Source organism: Parastagonospora nodorum, assembly GCF_000146915.1.
Source record: "Parastagonospora nodorum SN15 chromosome Unknown scaffold_33, whole genome shotgun sequence".
In the NCBI taxonomy this organism is placed as follows: Eukaryota; Fungi; Ascomycota; class Dothideomycetes; order Pleosporales; family Phaeosphaeriaceae; genus Parastagonospora; species Parastagonospora nodorum.
The window spans coordinates 105,711-129,562 of record NW_001884581.1 but is presented as its reverse complement, the minus strand read 5'-3'; the positions used below and the strand labels follow the sequence as shown (position 1 = coordinate 129,562).

Genomic DNA, 23,852 nt, shown 5'->3' with positions numbered 1-23,852 from the left:
AAGAAGACGCGCTATTGCCACTCCCTGGGCAAATCTCTCTGTGCGAAGCGACCGTGATTAAACTCCTGGCGGTGGCCAGGCATGCGGTGGCAGCGTCTGTAGTAGGTAAACGAGTTCAGTGCAAAGACAGTGCTGGTCATGGGCACGGGGCCAATCGGATACGCGCTCGTCCTCATTCCCAAAGCGTTCGGAGCAACACGAGTCATTGGTTCCGAGCCCTCCGCAACAAGGAGACGCCAGGTGGACGACTTCCGCGTATTAAGTAGGCGCCATCGGTCCCATGGCAGAGTAGACCATGTAATTCAACAAGTCACCTACGGGCAGGGAGTCGACGTCGTCTTCGACTGTGCGGGTGCGCCATCAGCCGTGGAGAGCGGTGTGAACGCGCTGTGCTTCCAAGGCACTTATGTGATTATGACAGCATTTGAGAAGCCTGTGGTGCTGCCAGCAGCAGCCATTTTCGGTACAGAGCTCGTAGTGGAGGGGCCGGTTACTTTTGCTGACGGCGGCATGAAAGAGGCCATCAAGACGATGATCGAAGGTAAGTACAGGTGTAGTAGAGCGCGAACTTGGAAGTTTAGGATCAAGACATCTGCTTCCTTAGTTGGGAGAGGTAGAAGCCCACGAAGCTATGGCGATTCTCAATGTTGACAGTAGAATGGAACCGTCTTACGATATTTAGACGCCCACCTCACCGAATGGGCACACTTGATGTCAACTGTCGTTCGGCGTCACTGGACGATGCATATGCCGCGCAATGCATCCAGGCCGCTTGCAGGGATACGCAAAGATGATCACGGGACGCATCTCGCTGCACGACCTGGTTGACAAAGGCTTCAATGCGTGAAGCTCTGTACTGCACCTAAAGCAACCACGTCCTGCCGCTCTTATCCCTACCGCTTCTCTTCTACTTCTTCATGGTCGATGCGCAGCAATCGAGCAGCCATGCGCGCCGCCACAAGACGTCCATGGCCTGCAATTACTGCCGGGTGAAGAAGATCAAATGTGAGTTTCTCCATCATTATTCAACCTACCGCGATAGGATTCCATCACACCGTTCGATCCCTGGGCCCTGTAGATAAACTTTGCTAAACACCCTTCAGGTGATGGTGCGCACCCATGTGCGAATTGCAAAGTAAGATTTCAACAATGCTACTCTTGCTACTCCTGCTACTAGCATGAAACTACCCGCCCAAACTTCTGCAACTGCTTATCCAGTCTCGCAGGATCACGGCATGAGTTGTGCCTTTGCAGCTACACGACGTCGCCACACCGCCACCACCAATGCCAGCGCTCGCGCGGATGAAATCCTGCGTCTGCGAGACCGCCTATCACGCGTCGAATCCCGGTTGCCTGTCGCTGGTCAACCCCCAGCTGCCTTCGTGCACACATTCAGTGCTAATATGGATCCCCTTCCGCCTGCAACTTCCGTCCCGGGCACCAATGAAGGTCGACAGGCGAGTCATCACATCGTACTTCAATCGCCAGAAGCCTCACCAGTACCACAAGTCTCACCCAGTGTACCAGTCATCGAGCGCAACGCCTCTGGGCTGGACAATGTGGGAAAACGACTACATGTTGAAGCTGAAGAGGCCTTATCGCTCCCCAATGCGAGCGACTCATGGCCTACGATATTATCACCACTTTGCAACAATAACTACGACATTTGTGCCGGATCCAATGTACCCAACGAAATGAACCCGATCTTGACACCTTCCGCCACGTTGAACACAGAGCCGCATGAAGACGACGGCAGCTGTATCTGTCCGCCAGAAGAAGAGGTGCGTGTGTGGCTCATCTCTCTCATCAGCTTTCCCGCGCCCTCTTTGACAAACCCATTTCTAATTTTCCACTGCCATGCAACAGCCCACGTTCGAGTATCATGGTAAGAGTCCAAAAGCTTTCCTACGCTCAAATATAGCCCTTGACGTGATCGTGACACAGGTCCGGGTTCCTTTCTCGACATCTGTTCGCGCGCGGGTGTCGAATGGGTGACGGAGAAGTGCGGGGATTCTTCTTTCCGTGCTATGACCCAGAAACTCACGACCGACATCTCCCATCGCTTGAAGCTGCCTTCCTCCGCTTTCGCAAGAGAGAGGGAGCCGGATCCTGACGAAACCATGGCGTGGAAATATACCCAAGCCTACTTTAATGGCGATCCATATGCGAGCTATGGCTTAATTGGTCGGGACAGATTTGAAGCGAGGCTTCGGGTTCATTATAGCCCTCAAGATAATCCATCCTGCTCCGAATCAGATTCCGATTGGTATGCCTTGCGAAATGTAGTCTTTGCTTGCGGGTCCAGAAGCTTATTGACCGCTTCATCGACTTCGCTTAGCCAGGAACAGTTTCTGCAGTCCCGCAGCTGGAGCTATTTCCTCAACGCATTGTCGGTTCACAACGAAATGATGTTCTGTCACTCAAGCCTGTCGACTATCGAGGCTCTAGCGGCTATGGTTAGTGTGCCACCCGCTCTCTTTTCAATCTCCGTGTCGTTGATGCAACGCTTGCTGATGGAACATGGCCATGTCTAGACCTTCTATGTGGAGGGCGTAGCGTGCCCCTCGCTCGATTTCATGCTGTGCTTGGACGCTATGAAACTCGCCCTTTCGAAGGGTTTTCATCGCAAGCCTCCGCGCGCATGGAACCTTGCACCCCACGTGATTCGGTCTCGCTCAACGCTGTGGTGGGCGATATACAGCTTTGAACGTGTCAATGCTTTCCGATCTGGGCGACCCCTGGTAAGCCTCCTCAATCATCTGATAGGCTGGATAGTCATGTCCAGTGTTCGTTGATCTCTGATTCGCTAGTAGGCCATCTGCGATGAGGAAATTACTTGTCAACTGCCTTCCGAAGTATGGGTCGATGCTACCCCAGCAGTACAACTACTCACTAGCGCAACACGCCTCTCCCGTCTGCTGGGTGAAGTGACACGACGGTACACACAGCTCAGATTGAGGAAACCCACATTGCAAGAGGTCTCTGAGATATTAGCTGATTTCTGCTCACAGCGAGACACGTTGTGGAACGAATTGCCGGCGTATGTTTCGCAGAACAAGCGATTACCGACAGGAGCAGAAAAACAGCAAGTGCTCTACCAACACTATACTCATTTTGGAGTGCTTATGCGTATTCACTCCATTCTTATACACCCCTGGAATGCAATATCCATCAACTTACAACCAGAAGAGCGAGACCGGTATGCTGCGCTAAAGGCAGAAAGCACATCCATCTGTATCGAAGCTGTAAGGACCTTCATCAGGGATTTGCCACAACTCGACATCGATGTATCGTCTCCCAAGTGGTATGTACACAGGAAGTGTCAAATCTGTGCCTGCAGCGACATCTGACACTGCTGTATAGGCTGGTATTCCTCTATCCACTGATGGCGCTGGTGCATCTATTTACGCACATCGTGCAGTACCCCTATTCCCCAACAGTGTCATCCGATATTGCTCTCATGCATGTCATTGGAGGTCACTTCAACTTCCTGGAATATGCAATCAGTGATATGACATGGCCTTTCGTGCGCGAGATAGCCAATCTGACCCGGAGATATGTGCACAAAGCCAACAAGGAAGTTACGAGTATCGTCAGATCCGATAATGGGCACCAACCGATCGCAGATACGAGGAGGTTTGACAACTATGAGTCGCAGGCACCCTTCGATGTAAGCTCCACTACGTGCGCCCTGAAAGTCCAGGTTTCATGCATGTAACTCAAGTAATGACTAATTTGGCGAAATATTCTAGGATATTCTCAATCAGCTAGACCTCGAGAGCGAGGAATGGGGTACTATCTTTGGCTGGCCAGATCTCGAGTTACCACCTTCATTATAGGTGACGTCCTGATGTTATATCTCCATTATACACTGAACTTGTACCATGGAGGGAGAGCAGGATTTCTTCTCCCGTCTAAAAACAATCTGCTGCATGTCCGACAAGGTTTTCCGGTGTCATGAGAAAATCTTACTCGACTAATCGTATTTCATTCGTAAAGGGCCGACAATGACTCCGCTCTTGGAATCCTCGACTAACCGGAGTCCTCAGGTGCTGCAGAGAATGAGGGACAATTGGCCCCTTGGCAGAGTTGATCAGCCGGAAGAGACTTGTAGCTATACTGTTTGGCTCTAGAGCTTTATTCAGAGCTGAACTTAACCCGCAACAGCAATTATTACTATGCTATCTTCGTTCAGCAATAATTTCAACTACTTCCAAGCCCCCTACAAACACGTAGATATGTGCTCGAGTAAGTCGGGACTAATAGTTTTGCTAGCCAGGGACCCCTATATCCGGAACTCGGCTCTTTTGGGATCCGATTATGAATCCAAAGACATCCGAAGACATCCGACCGACCGACTTCAATACAGAATTTCAAGAGCTCCAGCAATCATAAGCTCTCTAGCAAATATGAGCTCCCCAGCGAACGACTACGCATCTCGGGAGGGTCTGCATACTGTTTGCAAAGTGGTGGAAACGATCGAACAACCCGTAGAGGTAGTTTGGGCCTTGGTGTCTGCCTTTGGAGCCATCAAAGCTTGGATGCCCGCCATCGCAACTTGCATCGTGCTCAAGGATCGCCCGCAACCCCCATCTTATGGCGCAGTACGCTTAGCCAACGCCTCTGGTTCAGAGCTCGAAGAGATACTGGAGATCTGGGACGCCAAAAACCACTTTATATCGTACTAAATTGAAGACGGGGAAAGTTGGCTATTGAAAGGTTACAGAGGGAGTCTGAAACTAGAATCTTTATTAGGCACTGCTACTCGAATGACTTGGAGCCTCGACGCTAAAGAGAAACCTTCAGAGGAGATCCGGGCCTAAATGGAAGTTAGTATATCTTTTTTCATGCGTTCTGGAATTGATAAGGCGAGATTGATATTGCTTAGGCCTTAGAAAGAGCTTCTTTGAAGCATTGGAAGCCTAGTGGGATTTTGTCATGTCCGCTGTGGTGAAAATGTTGTTCAAAGCTAAACGGGCAGAAGCACAAAAGGGGCAGAGTAGATTGTGTACTGTCTAAGGCTCTTGTGGTAATCCTGTTTACAGGTCATGGTATCATCACAATATTCCGAACTCAAATTGTACGACCCAGTTGATCTATTGATTAAGTGCGCTGTATTCTGAACAATAAACAAAGCGTGTTTCGCGGCCTAAAAGTTGATTCGATCTCGATTGTTAGAAAACCAGCCAGTAAATCCCCAAAACTCAATGCTAATGGCGTCGCCGCTGCAAAATATCATTGAAAAGAAAAGATTACTGAGAAAAGTCGATACTACAGTGCTAAGAGTTTTGATGACGGTAACTGTGACTGGCGGATGTGTAATAAAACACACTAAACCCTAGACTGCATTTGCTTAATCATTTTGGTTCCGGAGAGTCGTGTAGGGGCCCTTGATCTCATGTAATCCCTGCCCAGGTGCGCTCGGCATCTCTGGAATTGTCGGAATAGCGTGCCGGACGCAAACATACTAGCCATAAATTTCAGCGTGCAAGCACACCTCTTGCGCGGGAATATCTAGGATAATCTTTATACCGCGCAACAGATCGTACCGGGTCACTATGTAACCGCCCACAATCACAGACTGACGCAGGAACAATTTCTCACAACAATTCAATGGAGCCAAGAAAACTCTGGCAATCATCCAGTACGGACACCAAATTTAACAGTTTCCGCCGATGGATCAAAAAGAAAAGACATCTGGACCTCCGCCAGTACGAAGACTTGCATGTCCGATCAACAATGTAGCGACAGCAGAACAGTTCTGCGTTGATCTTTTTGATTATCAACATCGAAGGCCTAGCTTGGTAACCGAACGATGCTTCTTGGAAACTGCGAGTCCTTCTAGGATAAACCGAACTCTCTCATCATCTTTTAATGAGAAACTAAAGGCCGAAGAATATGTTTTTAAGTCTAGTGATCTCCCCATGGGAAGTTGGCTTCCGCAGAAGCGACTTGCCTAACCTGGCGGGCCGTTCCCATAGTAGTTACATCCGCCATCGTAGCGTCTCCACTTCGCTGAAGTTGAGCGTGATTGGATGGCATCAGGCTGTTTGTTCCGTCTCCTCTGATTTTCTATGCCCTTGCTGCTGTCAAGCCGTCAGCGCCAGTCCTTACTCCATTCAGTCATTATCCCATTCGTTCGGAGGCAAAACCCCGATTATTGGCTCACACTCATGTATATATGTGCCTCGACGCATGAAACAAATGATTCCATCCAACACCTTAAGGCTTTCTGCGACGCAAAAATGGTATACCTCAGCGCATTCAAATTCACCGAGCTTGTCGGCATTTCAATTCCTATCATTGCTTGTACATGGATGTTCTACTCCGTTCTCCACCGCATTCATGCCGCCTTATTTGGCCCGTTAAGCACAATTCCGGGACCCCTGCTGCGCTCTTTGACCGGAATCCCCGAGGTCATCGATACACTTCAGGGGCGCACGGCTCCGCATGACCTGCCAAAGCTACACGCCAAATATGGCCCAGTTGTGAGGACGGCACCTACAAAGCTTTCCTATCTTGGCACAAAGCAGGCATGGCAAGAAATATACGGGTTCAAGACGAACATTGACAAGGATCCGAACCATTACCGCAAGGCGTACAATGGAAAATATAGCATTGTTGGGGCGCCAAAGGACATTCACGCCCACCACCGGAAGGCTCTTTCTCATTCATTTTCAGAAACGACACTCCGACAACTTGAGCCTTTGATTGCCAGATGGGTAGCTAGACTGGTCGACAGGTTATACGTGGAAGTCGCGGACGGACGGCCAATCGACATGCTGAAATGGTACAACTGCACTACGTTCGACATAACGGGTGACATGATCTTCAGCGAAGACCTGAACATGCTCGGTAGTGGAGAGTATTCGACCTGGGTACAAACTATCTTTGACAGCTTCAAGTCGAAGTCACATATTGTTGCATTGACGAGCCTTGGAGGCCCTATCAAGTGGGTCGTCAACAGAGTCTTGACTTTGCTTCCGTCGGTTCAAAAAAGCGCAGCCGAACACTGGAGATATACCAAAGAGCGAGTCGATCGAAGATTCTCAACGACTCCTGAAAGACCAGACCTCTGGACGGAGCTTCTACGGAGGGGAGACAAAGCAGGCTTGGAGATGGAAGACTACTATGCCAATGCCGCTATACTATTGATTGGCGGCAGCGAAACAACTGCGTCAGCTCTAAGCGGAACAACTTACAGCCTTGTCAAGAACCCAGAGTGTCTGCAGAAGCTGGTCGAAGAAGTGCGATCCAAGTTCCGCGGGACTGAAGATCTCACCATTGAAGCTCTCTTGGAACTTCCATACTTGAAAGCGGTCTTGCAGGAGGGTATGCGCATGTACCCCCCAGCTGCTGTTACTCTCGAACGAGTTGTCCTTGCTGGAGGTGCTACTATATATGGTCAGCATATACCAGAAGGGACCTCAGTCGGCATCGCCAACTTCGCTACAATGCATTCGCCAGAATTTTTTCACAAGCCGGACGAGTTTCATCCGGAACGCTGGCTGAACCATGAGGATTTTAAGAATGATCATCTTGAGGTCGCAGAATTCTTTCTCACGGGCCCGAGGAAGTGCTTAGGTGTGAACTTGGCATGGCATGAGCTACGATTCATATTGGCTAGCATGGTCTTGAATTTTGATATCAAGCTATGTAGTGAAAGCGAAGGCTGGCTTAACCAGAGTCTGTTTATATTCTGGGAGAAAACTCCACTATACTGTCGGCTAGAGCCTGTAAAATACACTTGATATAGTCGACAGTCAGAAGCTTAATGTTCATTCGTAGAAATTCGATAACTAAGGTTATTTTTTGCGCAGGTAAGCTTATCATGCCTCTTATTTTAGATAGACAACTGTTACGTTAAACACCTGGCTGTCAATATCATCATGCGCGACATGGTAGCATTCCTTAACTATGGAACGACTCCGCGTTTGCTCTCACTACGACTAAAACGTATATTCCGACCGAAAGATTCCTCCAATCTCTCTCTTCGTAAGGCTTTCTCTGCCTCTTTAGAAACGCCGCAGATTCTGAGCTCCCCAGCACAGCTAAAACGTATCTCAGTTGTGGGAATACCGTCATCGAAGTCGTTGAATTCATCATCAAGGCAGTTGAATGATCATTTCAGTGCGCAGTGAAGCCATCCATGGACTCACATCTTTTCAACACGAGCTTCATAGGTCGAAGATCGAATAATTCCCGGGCGTTTGCTTGTTTGTCTTACTAGCGCGACTGCTCCTTCCCTGTTCGGCTCTGCGCTTTTTCTTTTCTCTCCACCTCGACCCCACTTCAACTTCTCTACTTCCTCTATCTATCAGCATGGCTTCTCCCCACAGAAGCAACGGTATCACACCTCGCCAATGATGCCGCAGAGACAGGTACCGAAACAGGGCCTACCGTGGTCAACCTCACCACACACATGACTGTTGCACCAGACACCAAGTGTCTTGTCACATGTAGCTCCGACATCAAGCTCGCCTTGGACCAATCACCCAACCTACCTATTCACGTTTCCGCCGCCATACCAACGACCATAACGACCACATCTCGAACCGTTGTTGAGGCGGGTGGTGCCCTCGGAGAACTTTTTGTCGAGGATGGCGAGCATTGCCTGAGGAGCTGAGACTGCGTGTCCTTCACTTCAACCTGCTCAACGAGAAGAGGTTTGTGGACTGTCTCCCACCGAGTCGGGCCGGGCAAAAAAAGCACGAGAATCAGCTCACACTGTTCAAGTTCTTCTCCGTGGGTCCGGAGATCGCATCGTCGGCGCCCGAGGCGTATTACAAGGCCAACAAGTTCTTCATCTTCGATGCGAGGCGGAATTTCAGCCCTCTTCTCGTGCTGCCTTCGATTCGCCCTTGGATCGCGCGGGTCGCGCTGGTCGTGTCGCTCAGTCACACTGGGTAGGACATTCTCCCACGCCTCGCTTTGGACGGATATGGCCTTGAGAACTTGCAATTTGTCGAGATCCGAAATATTCTTGGCGACGGTGGAGATTGCAGGCTTCGTCCATCGACACTTTTTGAGAGTTGTCCAGGACCCGGATGCCTGCCATATCCAATTCGTGTGTAGTGGTTCCTTGGAACTTGAAAAGGATCCATGGAATTTTAATTTGAGGGATCAACTTGAAAAGATCGACTACACGATGGAAGGCGTGGAGGAGAGGTTGCGAAAGGCAATTCATTTCACAACATAGAGGGAGAGAATACCTGTTACCTAGGATAGGTGTGCCGATCATGGTCTGATGAGTAACTGAAATATACTCTACAATCTCACTTTTGAACCTTTGTTGAATCGCTGTGTCCTGCCCCTTCCAAAGGGACCTCGACGCGTCTGACTTCACCATACAGCAAGAGCTGGACCCCAGCATTAGCTGAATTATAGCTGACTAGCACGGATCCAGCCTTCGCAAAATCACCTGTGGGTACGCTCAAACGTAATGATCAACTCTAAATCTCAATTCTAGATATCGTGGTGAAAAAGCAATGGAAAATGAGAGAAGCACAAATTCCATGTCGAGCAGTACGTCAACGAAAATACAGCAATAGGTGGATGTAGAACGTGAGATATAACAAAAAGCGTTTAGAGATCGGCGGTGCATCATTTTGTATGCTAGAAGCGGGAACAGCAAGGGTTTAGCTCGGTATAGCAGTGCCAGGACAAGACAACAACGCACAAGAATCAAAAGTTGAAATGATGAATGATGACGATAATGATTTACCATGCCCACCCATCAACTTCAATCAAGAAGTCAAGTCAGGCAGACACGCTTAAATTGCATCTAATCGACCTACACAGCCATAGCCACGGCATTCCAGCCCAGCCAAGCGCACATGTCGACAAGACAATACCATCATGTTTCCCTCAAATATATACAACCCCCTCACCCCAGCCCACCCTCCCCGTATAATAAAAAGCGGTGATTTGCAATACCAGCAAGCATGCGATGACAATAATAAAAGACGCAGTAAAGAAAATCCAATGATCCACATCAGCACTTGACGGATCGACTCGAATCGCGTGTTCCAAAGCGATGAGGAAGAGGGGTGTGTATATGCTGCCAACGAGAAGTCAAATGCCTGAAAGAAAAAGCCCGACCATGCAAACCAAAAATGTACGCCTGCAGCAAAATGCAACAGGCCCTCCTTATCCCAGATGCGCGCAGAAAATGTTGAATGTCAAATGTTGTTGCTGATGATGTTGTTGTTGCTGTTGTGGTATCTTGATAAGTTTGTTCGTAAAGGAGCAGTCATTACATGGAGCCCATGGCGATGAGGGCTTCGATGGCCTCGCGCTCGGCTCCGGTGCTGCTGACGCCGGCAGATGTTGTATTAAATGGTGTAGTGGAAGAAGTGCCCGCGTTCACGACGTGATTGCCGCGGGATGCAGAAGGAACAGCAAGGCTGTGCTTGAAGACAGGCGTCGTATTGCGCCCCTGGGGTAAAGAGTGGGCCTGCGCCGAAGCGCTTCGGTAGCGCGGGTTGCTCGTCTGAGTTCGGCTTAGGTAATTGTAGTCTCGGTATTCGCGGCGCGGTCCGCGGCGGGTGTCGCGAAGTGCATCAGGACCCATCTTGGACCAGTCCTCTTCGTCAGTGTCGTCGTTGAGATCGTCTTCCAGATCCATGTCAGACGCCGAGTCCGATTCAGTGCTGTCGCCGGAGCCATCCAGCGACATCTGGTCGGCCATTTCTTCGTCCTCGCCGGCGCGGTGTGGGGACCATGAGCCGGCGGCCCAGCTTCCCGAGTAGACGTCGCGACCGCCGCGCTGTTTGGGGATCTGGAGCCCGCTTACGCTGTCAACGCTGGCGGGCGGTGTTCGGTTGCCGGTACGCGATCCACCGATGGGCATTCCGCGTGCAGAAGAGCCAGAGCCAGCTACGCTCCAGCGTCCCCATCCGACCTTTTCGAACTTGATCTCTCCATTGACACCACCTCCAGCGCGGTGTTCCAGCGCAGCGACCACGAGCCTGCGCGCCTTGGCCGGTGCAAGTCCGGAGAAACCCGGGACCGACTGGGTGAGATGCGCCATCATTTCACGGATGGGCATCGCGCCATGGCCGACGATGATCTCTGGCAGGTAGTGCTTAGCTAGCATCAGCGCAGTGATCTGGCGAGTCGCATCCAGACCCGCTAGCGCCTCCTTGGAGAGCGCGGAGGGCAGATCTTGCGCCGCCGCATGTTCCACCGCGTCCTGGAGATCGATATCCATCCCCTCCTCTGGAGTATGAAGCCGCCCGGCTAGGGGTGCCGGTCTACGCTTGTGCGCAGGGAGGGTCGGGGAGATGGAGGAGGGCGGTGTCGGCATAGTATGGCTGCCATCTTGCATCGGAAAGCCCCCAGTCTGCGCAGCAAGTGCGGCAGTGATGCTGGACATGGGCTTGGTGTTGATGGCAGCCATATCGGAGGTTGGCAGGAGCTGACGTGGTGGATCACTCACGTCAACAAAGGGGCGCGCGTTCGTTGGGAACGTGCGACGATGAGCGGCGGAGAGTAGTAAGCTGTCACAGGATGTCAGTACGCGTCTAGAGGGCGTATGTGTTTGCGAGCCTTTGAATCCTTTCCTTCAAAGGAGAGGAACGTACCTGGGATGTTCAGCCTACACGATAAGCAGTGCGCGTGAAGTTCGAGTTCCAGCTTATGGATTATGTGATCGTTGGAGCGTGAGTAGACTGCAGACGCGACGGTTATGGAGCGGTATCTGAGGTTTGTTGTTGTTGTTGTTGCTGCGCTGTTGGTCAAGCTGCAGGAAGGTGCTTGTGAACGTTCCGAGACACTGGCGATCGGCGTAGATCAGCGGGTGGCCACAGCGGGAGGATCTAGTGGTAGTGCGCGTGGAAAGGAGGTAAAGGTGCAGTCGCAATAGGAGCAACGATTTATATCAAAGACGTTCAAAATTCTGTGTGGGCTTTGAGAGTTGTGAGGACGGTCAGGCGCTGATAAGAGGTATGAGTCCAACTTGGAACCAAGGAAGCAATGCTGCTGCATCTGACGGGAAGCTTCGGCTCGTGGTCGTGTCGCGATTATGATTGGCTCGGAACCACCTGACTCGGCAGCCACACGTTGCAGGCGTCATCGCGATCGACTTGTTTGATCGAAGCCAGCAACTGTCAGCCGGCACGCCACTCCACCGAAGACAAAGCAGGGTCATCGGTGCCTGCGCAAGGCTTTCAACACGTAGTGTTCACATGGAATATTCGCAGTGTTGTGCACTTCGTCTCGCGTTGATATTGACGCCCGAAGCCCTTCCGGTGCCCTTCGCGATACCATCGCATGCAGCTCGAGGTGGTGGACTGAGACAGCCGTTCCGTTTCCAGCCGAGACCCATTTCGAGTCGCGCCGCACATTTCCCATACGTCTCTCCATGCTTTTGCATGCTTACACCTATTGGTCTTATCGCGCGCGGGGTCTCGGCCACTACTGTGCGCTCCGACTTCGCTTCGTGCCTGATGAGGGGCATGCTGTGCCTCAACGAGGGGATGCTACCCTGGTTGTGCGTTTGTCGAGAGGCTCGGAGAGAAGCAGGCAGGCACACGTGTTGGCTTCGCTGCATCATGTCTTGCAGCGTTGCACAGCCGTACCCCTCCAGCTCGTCCCAACCGATGACGCGGATTCTTACCACGCGTCTCCGTCTGACTGCGTGGAAAAGCCCTCATCCATGATTCGCTTCTCCCAACACGTACTTGCGGATCGCCTGGAGTACCTCACATAAGCGACCAGTCTACACAATCCTATGTGGAGTATTCTGACTTACAGATTTTAGCACGTTGATCTGCTGTGCCGTCCGAGTAAAGACGGCCCGATATTGCTCGATGTTTTGTTGGACTACTTCCTGGCGCGTAGTGCGGCCGTCGCAAATGGCTTTCATCTGTACCTCCATCTACCGAAAGTGTTAGTGAGGGCCTGGTGTTGACATTGATGACTACTGTGTAGACTCTGTACGACCATGCACCTACCTCTTTGCGCAGGAACGGCTTGCTGAGGGACGTCTCGATGCCCACGTTATCGTAGCCTTCGATAAGCGCAATACCCAGTGTCGTCGGAATGAATTCCTGTATGCCGGTAGTCGCACCTCTCTCGTTCTGCGCTGCTGATCCACCTCGGCCGCCTCTGCCGCCGCGAGCACCACCACGGCCACGGCCACGACCACGACCTCTACCGCCACCGTCGTCGTTGTTTGCAGGTGCACCACCACCTTTGGGCCGTGCTATAACGTACTCCCGTTCTTGGACCTTTGCAATATGCTCTGCCATGGTTGCATCCGTGCCAATACCGTTTGCGTCCATGAGGGCGATGAGCTCGGGCTCCGTAAGATATGCTGGCGCGGAAGTTTGGCCGTCATGCATGTTCGCTTCAGTCGGCTCGAATGTCTCGCCAACAGTGTACTGCGGTAGTTCCTGGCTGCTCACCCACTTGTCGTACGGATAAACATTGAGATAGTTCCGTGCAATAACTGTGAGACCATGCGCATGGAAGAATTCACCTCCGTAATCGATCTCAATATCTGTAGCTTCACCCGCAGCATCTTCGGAGCAACACGCCAGGAAACGGCGTACCACAAATTCATACACTCGCTTCTCGTTCTGGTTGAGCTGGGTTGGTGCCACGTAGTTGACCGGGTGAATAGGCGGATGAGCTTTGTCGTTGTTCCGTCCGTCACGAGGCTGCTTGAAGCCGCCGTCCATGAGAGATTGTGCAAACTGGCCCCAGGCATTGTCTTGAGTCTGCCTTGCCACCAGTGCTCGTAGATCCATTCCTCGGTCAAATTGATCCGTCTCAGTGCGCGGGTAGCTAATCCAACCCTTCGTGTAGAGGTCTTCGGCAACCTTCATCACTTCTTGTGAAGTCATGCGGAGGAAGCGACTACCATTCTTCTGGAGTTCAACCGTGGTCAGTGGCAATGGCTTCCACTTCTTCGTCGGCTTCTTGGCCATCTTCATGACTTTTGCCGTCTTTGCGAGTAGACACCTCTCGAAAATGATGATGACAGCCAAGCGATCGAACAGGTGACCGCGTCGCCAGTTGAACTTGACGTCGATCTTGTCCTTGGTGTGCGCTACCTTGATGTACCAGAAAGGTTCTGGCACAAAGTTGCGCACGCGCAGGTACCGATCCACAACGAAACCCAAGGTTGGAAACTGGCACGACCCATAGCTGATGACCTTCCCACGCTCGTCACCTTGCGTGGGGATCATGTTCTGCAGAGCCATTGTCTGCATGCGGGTAAAGGCTGCTCCTAGTCGCAAGTCGAGTTCGATGCGGGCTGACACGGCATTCGCTTGTGCCTCATCGAGACGGATTGGGTTTTGTGAGGCTTGGATGACATGGCTGCATAGTTTTAGCATACTTGAAGTCAACTGGAAAAAGTATTACCCACGCTCTCTCGATATTGCTGAACCGTGCCCTGTAGACCTGCATATTTGGATTGACTTTGAGCGCGATGTCACGGATCTCGGTCCCGATGTGCTCGCCTTCACGATCGCAATCGGTCCAGATGAAAAGGATGGAAGCATATCTTGCCTGAGCCTCGATGTTACTTGCCACGATCTTCTTGTCCTGCGTTTTATCAGTCAGTGAAGAAGCTGGAACTCTGGCATTGGTTCGCACCTCTGCGATTGAACTCTGAATAGGAGCATCGAAGAGATCTGCTGGCTGGCAAGAGTGCCACTTTCTGAATCGATCTGGAAAGTCCTGGGCGACAATGTGGCCAGCAACGCATGTGAATGTAACATTAGACTGACCCCACTGTTGGAAGCGGAAGTCGAACTTGTAATTCTTGACCCATTGTATACCACGAACAGCCTCCTGTTCACTGTCAGCCTGCATCTATACAGTAGCATGAGGACTGACACATACAGCCCTTGCTTGTCCGCCGAGATGGTTTGCGACTGCTTTCGCTATGGACGGCTTCTCGGCCACGCACAGCACTCGAGGCATACCTGTCGTCAGGTGTAGCGTCCATGGGGCGAAAGATGCATCTCTAGGCGGCGTTGAGGCTCACGGTCATGTGAGGACGCGTTGGGCCAAGAAAAGCGCGTTTGTGAGGTGCACGGACGCATTCCCAACTAGCGCCTGGAAGACAAATCCACACTTTCATGAGGTCATCGCTCCACCATCCCAAGCAGCTCGAAACAGCACGCAGAGTGGTCTCTCCCATCACCATCCTTCACAGTTGAGTCGATCACAGTTGAGTCGACACCACCATGCCCGACCCCCGCACCTTCCTCGACGCGGCGCTGCCGTTTGTGAAGACTCTTCCTGAGTGCGCCGACTTCAGCAAGACGGTCGAGCCGTTCCTTCCCCAGCTTTACGACCTGCCTTACAGAGTCGCTGCGCATATCACCGACCCACAGGGATTGCAGGAGATATACCTTGCGACGAACCCGCTTATCTCATCGCTGGCTTTCGCCCTGTTCCTCTCGCCTATCGTGTGGATCCTATCTGAGATCAACAAGAACTACTCGCAGGTTGACCGTCTGTGGAGCATCCTGCCCGCCTTCTACAATGTCCACTTTGCACTCTGGGCATACTTCAATGACCTCCCATCGGTCCGTCTGAATCACGTCATGGCCGTTTCTGTCCTCTGGAGCGCACGCTTGACCTTCAACTACTGGCGTAAAGGCGGATACACAGTCGGAAGCGAGGATTACCGGTGGCCAATCGTCAAGGACTTTGTCGGGCCTACTGGGTTTTTCATCTTTAACATCGCATTCATTGCCTTGGGACAAAACGTGAGTGTCTTCTCAGCTATACGCGTGACAATTGCTAACCGCACCACAGATTCTGCTCTGGCTAATCAGCACCCCAACATACGTTCTCCTTCTTAGCTCTCGTGTCGCTGGTGCCGAGCTGTCGTCATGGGATACGTTCTTCGGCCGCACAATGCTTGTTTTTGTTGTGTTTGAATGGTTCGCCGACCAACAACAATGGAACTTCCACCAGGCCAAGGCCGCGTACAGCAAGACCGCCAAGGTCCCGTCTGAGTACAAATACACCCGAGAACAACTTGACCGTGGCTTTAACACATCTGGCCTCTGGGCATGGTCGCGCCACCCCAACTTCTTGGCCGAGCAGGCCTTCTGGGTATGCCTGTACCAGTGGTGCTGCTTGGAAAGCTGGACATACTACAACTGGACTGGTGCCGGAGCGATGAGCTACTTGATCTTGTTCCAGGCTAGCACATGGCTTACCGAGCTTCTCAGTGCTGGAAAGTACCCTGAGTACAAAGTCTACCAGTCGCGCGTCGGCAGATTCTTTCCAAAGGCCAACACCAAAAACATGGCAGCTCCACTCACCGCCAAGGAGAAGAAGAAAGTGCAGGATGCCAAGGTCGGCAAGGGATCGCTGAAGAAGTGAGCCACCACCTGGCAACAGTAACATCGTCCGACACGAACTCACGTTAGCGGCATCACTCACTATGCTTCGTACGGGGAAGTCATAGAAGCAGCACGAAGTACGGGCCATGCTTCAGTGTAGAATAAACAGTTGTGCATTCGAACCTTTAGATACTCACATACAGGAGAACGCTATAATATCATCTACCATCATAATTGCGCACTTGCCTTTCCATCATCAACTAACCACCCCCCTTTTGTCATTTCCTTCTTCGTCCACTCCTCCAACCTCTCCGCGAGTTCCAAGTCTTTCGCCGCACTACTCTGCCACCCATTCGGATCCGCAAGTCTCTGCCAGTACTTCCCACAATCCTCGCGCTTCATCTCCTTCGCCGCAGCACAGAACAAGCTGGTCCAAGACCCCTTATCCGCATCAACAAACCCTCCAATCCATCGGTACGGCGCGATCAAGAACCTAACAAAACCTGGCAGCTCAGCCTTCTTATCCAGACTCGTACTCACAAGTCCCGGATGTACCGCCGAAACCCACACCTCACCCTCCCCCTCGCCCTCCGACCCCGGCCCATACAATCCATGCAACGTCTTCACATGCAGTACATTCGCCAACTTCGACTGCCCATACCTTGCCATATTACTCGTGCTCTTGAGACTCGTGTCCTCAAAATCAATCCCCCCACCCGGCGCCGAATGATGCCCATACGATGACAAATTAACAATCCGCACAACGCCCCTCTCACTCGCCCTCGCCGTCTCCCGCATAACCGGCATCAACCAAGCCGTCAACACCCAATGCGCGAGATAATTCACCTGCCACTGCTCCTCGTACCCATCCTCTGTGATGCTGTACGGCGTCGCCATGATACCCGCGTTATTGACCAGTCCATGTAGTGCCGTTTCTTTAGACAAGAAGTCTTGCGCGCCGGCCACGACGCTGGATAGGCGCGTGTGGTCCAGGACTAGGACGCTGAGATTTGCGGTGGGGTGCGTGGATTTTATGAGGGAGGTGGTAGTAGCACCTTTTGAGGCGGTACGCGCGCAGATGTAGACGTGGGCGCCGTGGGAGGCGAGGTGGGATGCGGTGAAGAAGCCGATGCCGGAAGTCGCGCCGGTTACGATATACGTGCGGCCGGTGAGATCTGGGAGGGAGGAGGGGTGGAAGGGCATGGTGGTGATTGGTATGCTGAGGTGGAGTGAACTGCTGCGGATGGATGTTCTGCTGGAGATGATGTTTCGCTAGAGAATGAACGTTTTGCTACGGATGGACGTTTCGTTGGAGATGGATATTTTGCTTAAGATGGATACTTTGAGCTGTGGATGGTTGTTTTGATAGAGCTGAGAAGGTCGTTTTGCAGAAGCAGGAGACGGTTGTTTTGCTGGGGCCTACAGATGGATGTTTTGCTAGAGATGATGTTTTGCTGAGATGAATGATTTGCATGGCCGGAAATCCACTTGATCTTATACAGCATGTTTATTTCGCTGAGCGGACGGAGACTGTAAGACAATATGCATCCACGCATTAGCAGCGTTTATCGCCGTGAAGATACTCAGCCTCGCGATGCTGCATTGGGGTTAGCCGGGCGCAAAAAGCGACATGTTAGGCTAGACTGGTGGAGTTCCGCTTACGCCTTACACGACAACATCCTTCACGCATTAATTGGTGGCTTTTCGCACGAATGTAGGGATGAGATTTTGACATGGTGAAGTTGACTAGCAGAGTACCGGAAGCAAAGAGTCAGCGGACAAGTAAGGGGTTTTGATGGTTTCACTGCAGCTTTGTGTCGGCCAGACATGTGAGACAGTTCCGTGACGCGCAGCAAATGACCTGGGTGTTCAGATATATAAGTAATCACACAGATACTGATACTCCTTCAAAAGTGACCTTAGCAACCATGGATCCCATGCAGCCCCCTAAATTGCCACATCCCGGCATCTACCTCTTCCCGCTCATTAACGAACTTGTCAACATTGCGAGCGAGAGCAATCCCCAACTCAGGCAATACAAAGACTACATCGTCAGCATCATGCCTCTGAGTGACGTGGAGAAGATCGAAATTCGCAAGTTGCTGACGAAGAACCGTATCACACCTTTGGAATCGCTGGGTACGATTCGCGATTGCCAGCATGGACGAAGCTGGGAATGGGATGAGGGTAATGATGATCACATGCTGAAGGTGATTAGGGAGCAGTACAAAATGGATTGGACGGTTCTTGCTGATTTCTTGTTCATTGGCAAGCGAGCTAGTCAGTGCAAGGCGCGGTACATGAGGGTCTTGGTGGGGAACCGGGAGTGGTTAGAGGAAAATGGGGAATGGCTTCAGGAAGTTGAGGAGCGGGCGAAGAGAGCCGAGTGAATTACCATCTCCAGTACCCTGTTTTGAATGGATGGCGTACTGTATGCTAGATGTTTTTCTGCTGGCGTTGACACATCGTTAACGTTTCGATGCAATAAGAAAAGACTTTCCGGATTTCTCTACTCTACAGCTGAAAATTGAGTATGGAACTATGACAGGTTGCAAAACGGTGGGAAAGAGGAGACAGCAAAGAAACCGCAAAGGAGCAAACGAGGCAAGGCGAAGAAGTCAGATGAAGCAGATGATGATGATGAGGATGTAGAAGATGGTGATGGTCAGTGATGTATGACAGGAGGAATTAGTAGTAGCAGTAAGTTTCGAGAACAATGTAGCTTTCTGTGGACGAATAGAAATATTTTCAACAAATGTCATGACCATGTGAACTGCTCAAAATAATGACGCGCAGCAAGGGCTGTACGTGTTGAATGTTGAGCCACATGGCGGACAAACACCAAATTAGCGCTCCTATCTTCGAAGTCGCTCGTGAGTAAGACGGTGTGCAGAGTACGCATACAGCAGGATTGCTTGTTGTCACATGCTGTAGCGCAAAGTCATCTCAGAAGTCTATTTTCGAGCGCGAGTCTGAAGATCGTGATGCGAAGAATCATCTCGTGGGTATTGAGCCTTAAAAGACTCGTGGATGCCAGGTCAGAAGCATGACGGGTAGCAAGCAGACGCGAGTACATGTAGTAGATGCATCACTGCTATTGAGACCACCACTGCCCTTTGGACATTGTTGAATCGACGCATCAGAAAACACAGCTTTGAACACGTACCAACTGACATTGCCGAACGATATGACGAACCCCCGAAGCCCAGAAGATGAAGCTCGATACCAAGGCAAGCCATTCTGCCTAAAGTGAAGGATTGCATATGCTGACATTAAGCACCAGCTTCCATTGACCCTGCCCGTTCCACGGTCGAACAATGGGGTAAGCGACATCCTGGTCGACAATGCCAGAAGCTGACTGATTAATAGCGGAGGCGATGGCCAAGGCCGATCCAGAGCATGGGCCCGGAACCCCCCTGCAGAACTACAGAGCCCACATCCTTAGCAAATTGCTTCTGAGCGCGGCTCAGCTCGCACAACTCAAGTTTCGGCTTACCAATCCTGGTTGGCCTATGTTGTGGCGGGGTCTTCAGACAATATCCGAGATGGCACAAATCGCCGCACTTGGGACTGGGAAGATGATGATGATGAGCTGCTCCAAGTTTTCAGGATTGAGTTTGGATTGTCGTGGGATGTCATTGCAGAGTTCTTGTTTATTGGAATGCGGCCGAGTCAGTGTGAACAGCGCATTGAGAGAAACAAAGCTATTCATTTGTACGGGGCAGGGGTGTTGACAGACGATCGGTGGAAGAAGTTCAATACGCCTGGAGCAATGGTATTCTACTAGGGATAGATAGAGATAAGCGTCTGGTTTAATAAAATCCTGTGCCAAATATTGATACAGGCTTGATGACAGTTTTTTCTTCTTTACTGACTTGATGGGGTATGAAAGGAATTGCGCTTTCACAAGCACAATATCATCACCTGGACCCATCACACTTACTTAAGTTTGGGGCCTGTTTATCAAACTCCATGCCACTGAAGTTCTCGAAGGTATAAGAACTACATCTGTCACTGTGATCGTGCTCCACATCGGCCCATCTTCAAGCGTCCAAAACACGTCATGATGCCACTTCCAAATGATCCTGATGTGCAGAGTGCAGAGAATGCTCGACTTCTCATTGTCAAACGCAACAAAGCCCTCCAGTCTCTTAACATCAGCGAAAACCAGACAGACCGGATCGAAACCGAGCTACACGCTATCGGGTGGACTACAGCGCTTTTGAAAGTCGCTGACCCCATATCTAATGGAGCATTCTCGGTGAACGATGAGCGCGCGCTCCTCTGCATCAGAAGATACACCACGCAAGAATTAGGAACAATACGAGCGAACTTCTTCCCGGATCGGCTATCAGACGGGGCGTTGGGGAAGAAGTGGACCTCATTCATGATGCATGACATTCCGCGTTGGAAGTCTAGGGATAGCGACAAGGTCAAGACGCTGTGGATTCAAGGAAAATCATTCGTGGCGATTGCAGAAGAAGACTTTGTGGAGTTCGAGGAGATGGATTTGGAGATTGTGTTTGCCCAGCATTCAGTCATGAGCAGATTGAGAGAATAGTAGAAGAGATCAGAGCAAGGTGGACGATGATACGCATTGTAAACATCAGTGGTGGCAAGGGAAGAAGAGGAGAAAACAGACGATCGTGATCTTCTTCGCGGCACAAGATGCTCACTACTAATGCGCGAAATCGTAGGACTGGGATTCGTCTGGTGTGGGGATCGAGACATGTCAGTGCAAGTGGCGGGGAACGAGCCATGCTCGAGATGGACAATTGAAGACGAACAGAAAGTGCGGACTGTACAAAAAGAAAAAGAAAAAGAAGAAGATGAAGGAATTTGCACTTTGAGACGTCGCGCGAGGTTCGGTGTTGGTTCAACAAAGCATAGAAAAAGTCCAGAACGATGAGACACCTGGACCAGAAGTGATGGCGGTATCGGAAGAAGGAAATTATATTTTCTGACCATAGCAGAACAGTGGCCGAGGTAATCTCCGGTATAGCCTTAATGTTTGATAAGAGGGGGAAATCCGGACATGGCCATGATGCACAACGCAACATGTTGTGGTGGCGGAAAGCGAAGATCTAGAGAATGATTAGGCGTCCGAGGAGTAGCAAGCAATAGTGATAGTGATGTTGAAACTAAGATGCGGAGATGCCAGACTAACACCTTTGCACTAAGGGAAGGCGTTCCAAGCTGCCTAACTTCCCGCTACGGAGGGGACCCCGCGTTTGCTCATTGACTGACCGGAACCCAACCCAACCCAACTCAGGCGCGCCTCCAACAGCTAGACCGGTGCGGCGACGTCCTTGACGGATCTGAGGTAGCACTAGCACACTGCCATCCCTAGTGTAGCTTGCACAGCAGATGCGGCTCAGTGGGCTGGAGCAGGCCGTGTGACTGAGCAATATTTGGTTGAAGCTCACCGATGTTTGCGAACAGTGGCCAAGACCACATGGCGTGACGGAGTAGAGATAGGCCAGCAGAAAATCGATTCCCGACTGAGGTGCCGAGATTGCCGAGACGAGGCACGACCCTGGGGTGAGAGACTTTTTGGCAAATTGCCTGCCGCCGCCCAGAGGTTCACTTCAGTCGCAAGCGGTGATTGGCTAGCTGACCGCGATCAGGCGCTCGACTGTGTTTATCGGCTGCAAACGAGTGCTGATCAGACAAAGGATAGTTTCTAGAGTGCTGTGTACCAAGATGCACCTGAGGCGGAAGGAACAATGCATTATCTGCAGTGCTCGTGACACGGCAGAGCCTGGTCTCCGGTTCGCGCGTGTGCTGATGGAAGCGCAGAGGAATGTGGATCGTCTGCCTTCGACGTTGGAAAGGCGTCCAAGCGACGGTCCCAACAAGCACGACAAGGTTTGCCGAGCACGTGCGAAGCGTGTGAGCATGGCAGCAACGCGTGCGCCCAAGCCGAATTCGGCTGGTTGACATCATGCACAAGCATTCCACAACTCCACCTCCGCACCTGGCACGTCTGATTAAGCTGATCCCCAGGGTAAATCCATATGTCAGCACTCGGCATGTGACAAGGATGTTGGCGCAAAAGCTTCCTCAACGTGCGCTGGTTACACGCGTATTTATCCTGTACCCTCGAACCAAACACTGCTTGTGAAACCACGCAGGCGACCCGACCACAACACGGTTTCGGGACAATGTCGCTGGATTTTCTGCAGCCGCACGTCGGGGTGCGCGAAGTGTTAGCGCAGGCGCCAAGGCACGGGACATAAGCATGGCTGAGCTAACGGCCCTCGAGCTTGAGCGTTCAGGTGAAAGTACCCGCTTTTCCCCACATGGAGGCGCTGGATGCGGAGGAAACAGTACTAGCGCGCGAGTATCGTCCTCCGACAATGACGCGGTGTAGGTGGAGCGGGAGGCCGATTGCAACCTGTTGCAACCTCGACGCGAGCTGGCGAGGGGCCCAGCGCGCCGGATGCTACACTTTCTATGTAGGCAATCCCGAACCGTGCGCAAGGTTTGTGCACAGTGAACGTTGAGGACCCACCCTGGTCACCTTCCCCCCGGGGTTCTTAGAGCAGCGTGATCCCCAGGTTTTGAAGATCTCAGCGCTGCCCTCACTTCCTTTGCTCTCCACCCCTCCACTCTTCTCTCTCTCTCCTCCACTGACCGTCGCGTGCAACCTCAACCTTGCGCTCCACATCATCCATCATGGCGGATCACGCCCAAGAGAAGGAGGTCTACAACGACCCCAACACCGTCCACAATGAGAAGATGGTCTCGCCTGGCGACGAGAAGCTCGCTATCCACGACTCGGACTCGGGTTCTGGCGACGCCAACGCCCGCCGCCAGTCAGTCGCTGGCAACATTGTCCACAACCCCCTCCAGCGTCTGTCCAAGGGCTCTGCTGCGGAACAGGCGTCGGCTTTTGCTGAGGGCTTCGGCATGCCAGAGCACTCGAGCTTGTTTGCTCGCGCCGCTCTTGTTGCCCGCGACCCTGAGCGCTTCGAGATGCTCACTGAGCTCGAACAGGACGAGCGTGATGCCCTGATCTACGAGCGCGACCACAAGTGGCACGGACCCAAGATGCTGTGGTACTCGATTGGTCTCTGTGCCGTTGGAGCCGCCACGCAGGGTTGGGATCAGACTGGATCTAACGGTGCCAACTTGTCTTTCCACGAGGAGTTCAACATCACTGGAAAGGGCCGCGACGAGTGGATTGTGGGTATCATCAATGCCATCATCTTCTTGACTGCTGGCTTGATCGGTGCCTTCATTGTCGGTAAGCTTAACAATACACCATCTTTGTCTACATGTGCTAATTACTCCAGACCCTCTCAACAAGTACCTCGGACGTCGAGGAGAAATCTTCTTCACTGCCATTATCCTCACTGTCACCCCCATCGGCTCAGCCTGTGCGCAGTCATGGCAAGGTCTCTTCGCCGCGCGCTTCATCATGGGCATCGGCATCGGCGCAAAGAACGCTACCGTCCCCATCTACTCCGCTGAAATGGACCCAGCCCGCATCCGTGGCGCGCTCGTCATGTCTGGCAGCTCTGGGTCGTCATC

At 51.8% G+C, this 23,852-nt stretch overlaps 14 protein-coding genes across 14 annotated transcripts in view; 10 read left to right on the top strand and 4 right to left on the bottom strand.

Moving 5' to 3' along the window:
- Positions 1–138: 138 nt before the first annotated feature.
- Positions 139–847, top strand: SNOG_14684 (hypothetical protein; the record flags this gene model as incomplete). Its single annotated transcript, XM_001804815.1, has 2 exons — positions 139–541; positions 768–847. The coding sequence occupies 2 exons, from the start codon at positions 139–141 to the stop codon at positions 845–847; spliced, it is 483 nt and encodes a 160-aa protein (XP_001804867.1).
- A 70-nt stretch (positions 848–917) lies between these two features.
- On the top strand, positions 918–3,839 carry SNOG_14683 (hypothetical protein; the record flags this gene model as incomplete). Its single annotated transcript, XM_001804814.1, has 10 exons — positions 918–1,005; positions 1,104–1,135; positions 1,227–1,781; positions 1,867–1,885; positions 1,945–2,266; positions 2,309–2,456; positions 2,535–2,741; positions 2,814–3,304; positions 3,364–3,670; positions 3,753–3,839. The coding sequence occupies 10 exons, from the start codon at positions 918–920 to the stop codon at positions 3,837–3,839; spliced, it is 2,256 nt and encodes a 751-aa protein (XP_001804866.1).
- Positions 3,840–4,007: 168 nt separating this feature from the next.
- Positions 4,008–4,688, top strand: SNOG_14682 (hypothetical protein; the record flags this gene model as incomplete). Its single annotated transcript, XM_001804813.1, has 3 exons — positions 4,008–4,110; positions 4,168–4,248; positions 4,276–4,688. The coding sequence occupies 3 exons, from the start codon at positions 4,008–4,010 to the stop codon at positions 4,686–4,688; spliced, it is 597 nt and encodes a 198-aa protein (XP_001804865.1).
- Positions 4,689–6,245: 1,557 nt separating this feature from the next.
- On the top strand, positions 6,246–7,751 carry SNOG_14681 (hypothetical protein; the record flags this gene model as incomplete). The annotated part of the gene is made up of 1 exon (XM_001804812.1): positions 6,246–7,751. The coding sequence occupies one exon, from the start codon at positions 6,246–6,248 to the stop codon at positions 7,749–7,751; it is 1,506 nt and encodes a 501-aa protein (XP_001804864.1).
- A 671-nt stretch (positions 7,752–8,422) lies between these two features.
- SNOG_14680 (hypothetical protein) lies at positions 8,423–8,910 on the top strand (the record flags this gene model as incomplete). The annotated part of the gene is made up of 2 exons (XM_001804811.1): positions 8,423–8,573; positions 8,600–8,910. 2 exons carry the CDS (start codon positions 8,423–8,425, stop codon positions 8,908–8,910), a joined length of 462 nt encoding a protein of 153 aa, XP_001804863.1.
- Positions 8,911–9,488: 578 nt separating this feature from the next.
- Positions 9,489–9,777, top strand: SNOG_14679 (hypothetical protein; the record flags this gene model as incomplete). The annotated part of the gene is made up of 2 exons (XM_001804810.1): positions 9,489–9,525; positions 9,656–9,777. The coding sequence occupies 2 exons, from the start codon at positions 9,489–9,491 to the stop codon at positions 9,775–9,777; spliced, it is 159 nt and encodes a 52-aa protein (XP_001804862.1).
- A 478-nt stretch (positions 9,778–10,255) lies between these two features.
- Positions 10,256–11,401, bottom strand: SNOG_14678 (hypothetical protein; the record flags this gene model as incomplete). The annotated part of the gene is made up of 1 exon (XM_001804809.1): positions 10,256–11,401. One exon carries the CDS (start codon positions 11,399–11,401, stop codon positions 10,256–10,258), a length of 1,146 nt encoding a protein of 381 aa, XP_001804861.1.
- A 1,251-nt stretch (positions 11,402–12,652) lies between these two features.
- On the bottom strand, positions 12,653–14,826 carry SNOG_14677 (hypothetical protein; the record flags this gene model as incomplete). The annotated part of the gene is given in 4 exon segments (XM_001804808.1): positions 12,653–12,721; positions 12,755–12,880; positions 12,957–14,328; positions 14,348–14,826. 4 exon segments carry the CDS (start codon positions 14,824–14,826, stop codon positions 12,653–12,655), a joined length of 2,046 nt encoding a protein of 681 aa, XP_001804860.1.
- Positions 14,827–15,203: 377 nt separating this feature from the next.
- On the top strand, positions 15,204–16,356 carry SNOG_14676 (hypothetical protein; the record flags this gene model as incomplete). The annotated part of the gene is made up of 2 exons (XM_001804807.1): positions 15,204–15,731; positions 15,781–16,356. 2 exons carry the CDS (start codon positions 15,204–15,206, stop codon positions 16,354–16,356), a joined length of 1,104 nt encoding a protein of 367 aa, XP_001804859.1.
- Positions 16,357–16,544: 188 nt separating this feature from the next.
- Positions 16,545–17,519, bottom strand: SNOG_14675 (hypothetical protein; the record flags this gene model as incomplete). Its single annotated transcript, XM_001804806.1, has 1 exon — positions 16,545–17,519. One exon carries the CDS (start codon positions 17,517–17,519, stop codon positions 16,545–16,547), a length of 975 nt encoding a protein of 324 aa, XP_001804858.1.
- A 352-nt stretch (positions 17,520–17,871) lies between these two features.
- Positions 17,872–18,051, bottom strand: SNOG_14674 (hypothetical protein; the record flags this gene model as incomplete). Its single annotated transcript, XM_001804805.1, has 2 exons — positions 17,872–17,913; positions 17,986–18,051. 2 exons carry the CDS (start codon positions 18,049–18,051, stop codon positions 17,872–17,874), a joined length of 108 nt encoding a protein of 35 aa, XP_001804857.1.
- Positions 18,052–18,244: 193 nt separating this feature from the next.
- On the top strand, positions 18,245–18,988 carry SNOG_14673 (hypothetical protein; the record flags this gene model as incomplete). The annotated part of the gene is made up of 2 exons (XM_001804804.1): positions 18,245–18,702; positions 18,865–18,988. 2 exons carry the CDS (start codon positions 18,245–18,247, stop codon positions 18,986–18,988), a joined length of 582 nt encoding a protein of 193 aa, XP_001804856.1.
- A 1,394-nt stretch (positions 18,989–20,382) lies between these two features.
- SNOG_14672 (hypothetical protein) lies at positions 20,383–20,877 on the top strand (the record flags this gene model as incomplete). The annotated part of the gene is made up of 1 exon (XM_001804803.1): positions 20,383–20,877. The coding sequence occupies one exon, from the start codon at positions 20,383–20,385 to the stop codon at positions 20,875–20,877; it is 495 nt and encodes a 164-aa protein (XP_001804855.1).
- Positions 20,878–22,994: 2,117 nt separating this feature from the next.
- The window catches only part of SNOG_14671 (hypothetical protein), a gene marked incomplete at both ends in the record, with an annotated part of 2,012 nt that continues 1,154 nt past the window's right edge, over positions 22,995–23,852 (top strand). Inside the window, 2 exons of the mRNA XM_001804802.1 lie at positions 22,995–23,565; positions 23,615–23,846. Of these exons, the coding sequence (XP_001804854.1) occupies positions 22,995–23,565; positions 23,615–23,846 (803 nt within the window). The remainder of the gene's footprint in view (positions 23,566–23,614; positions 23,847–23,852) is intronic.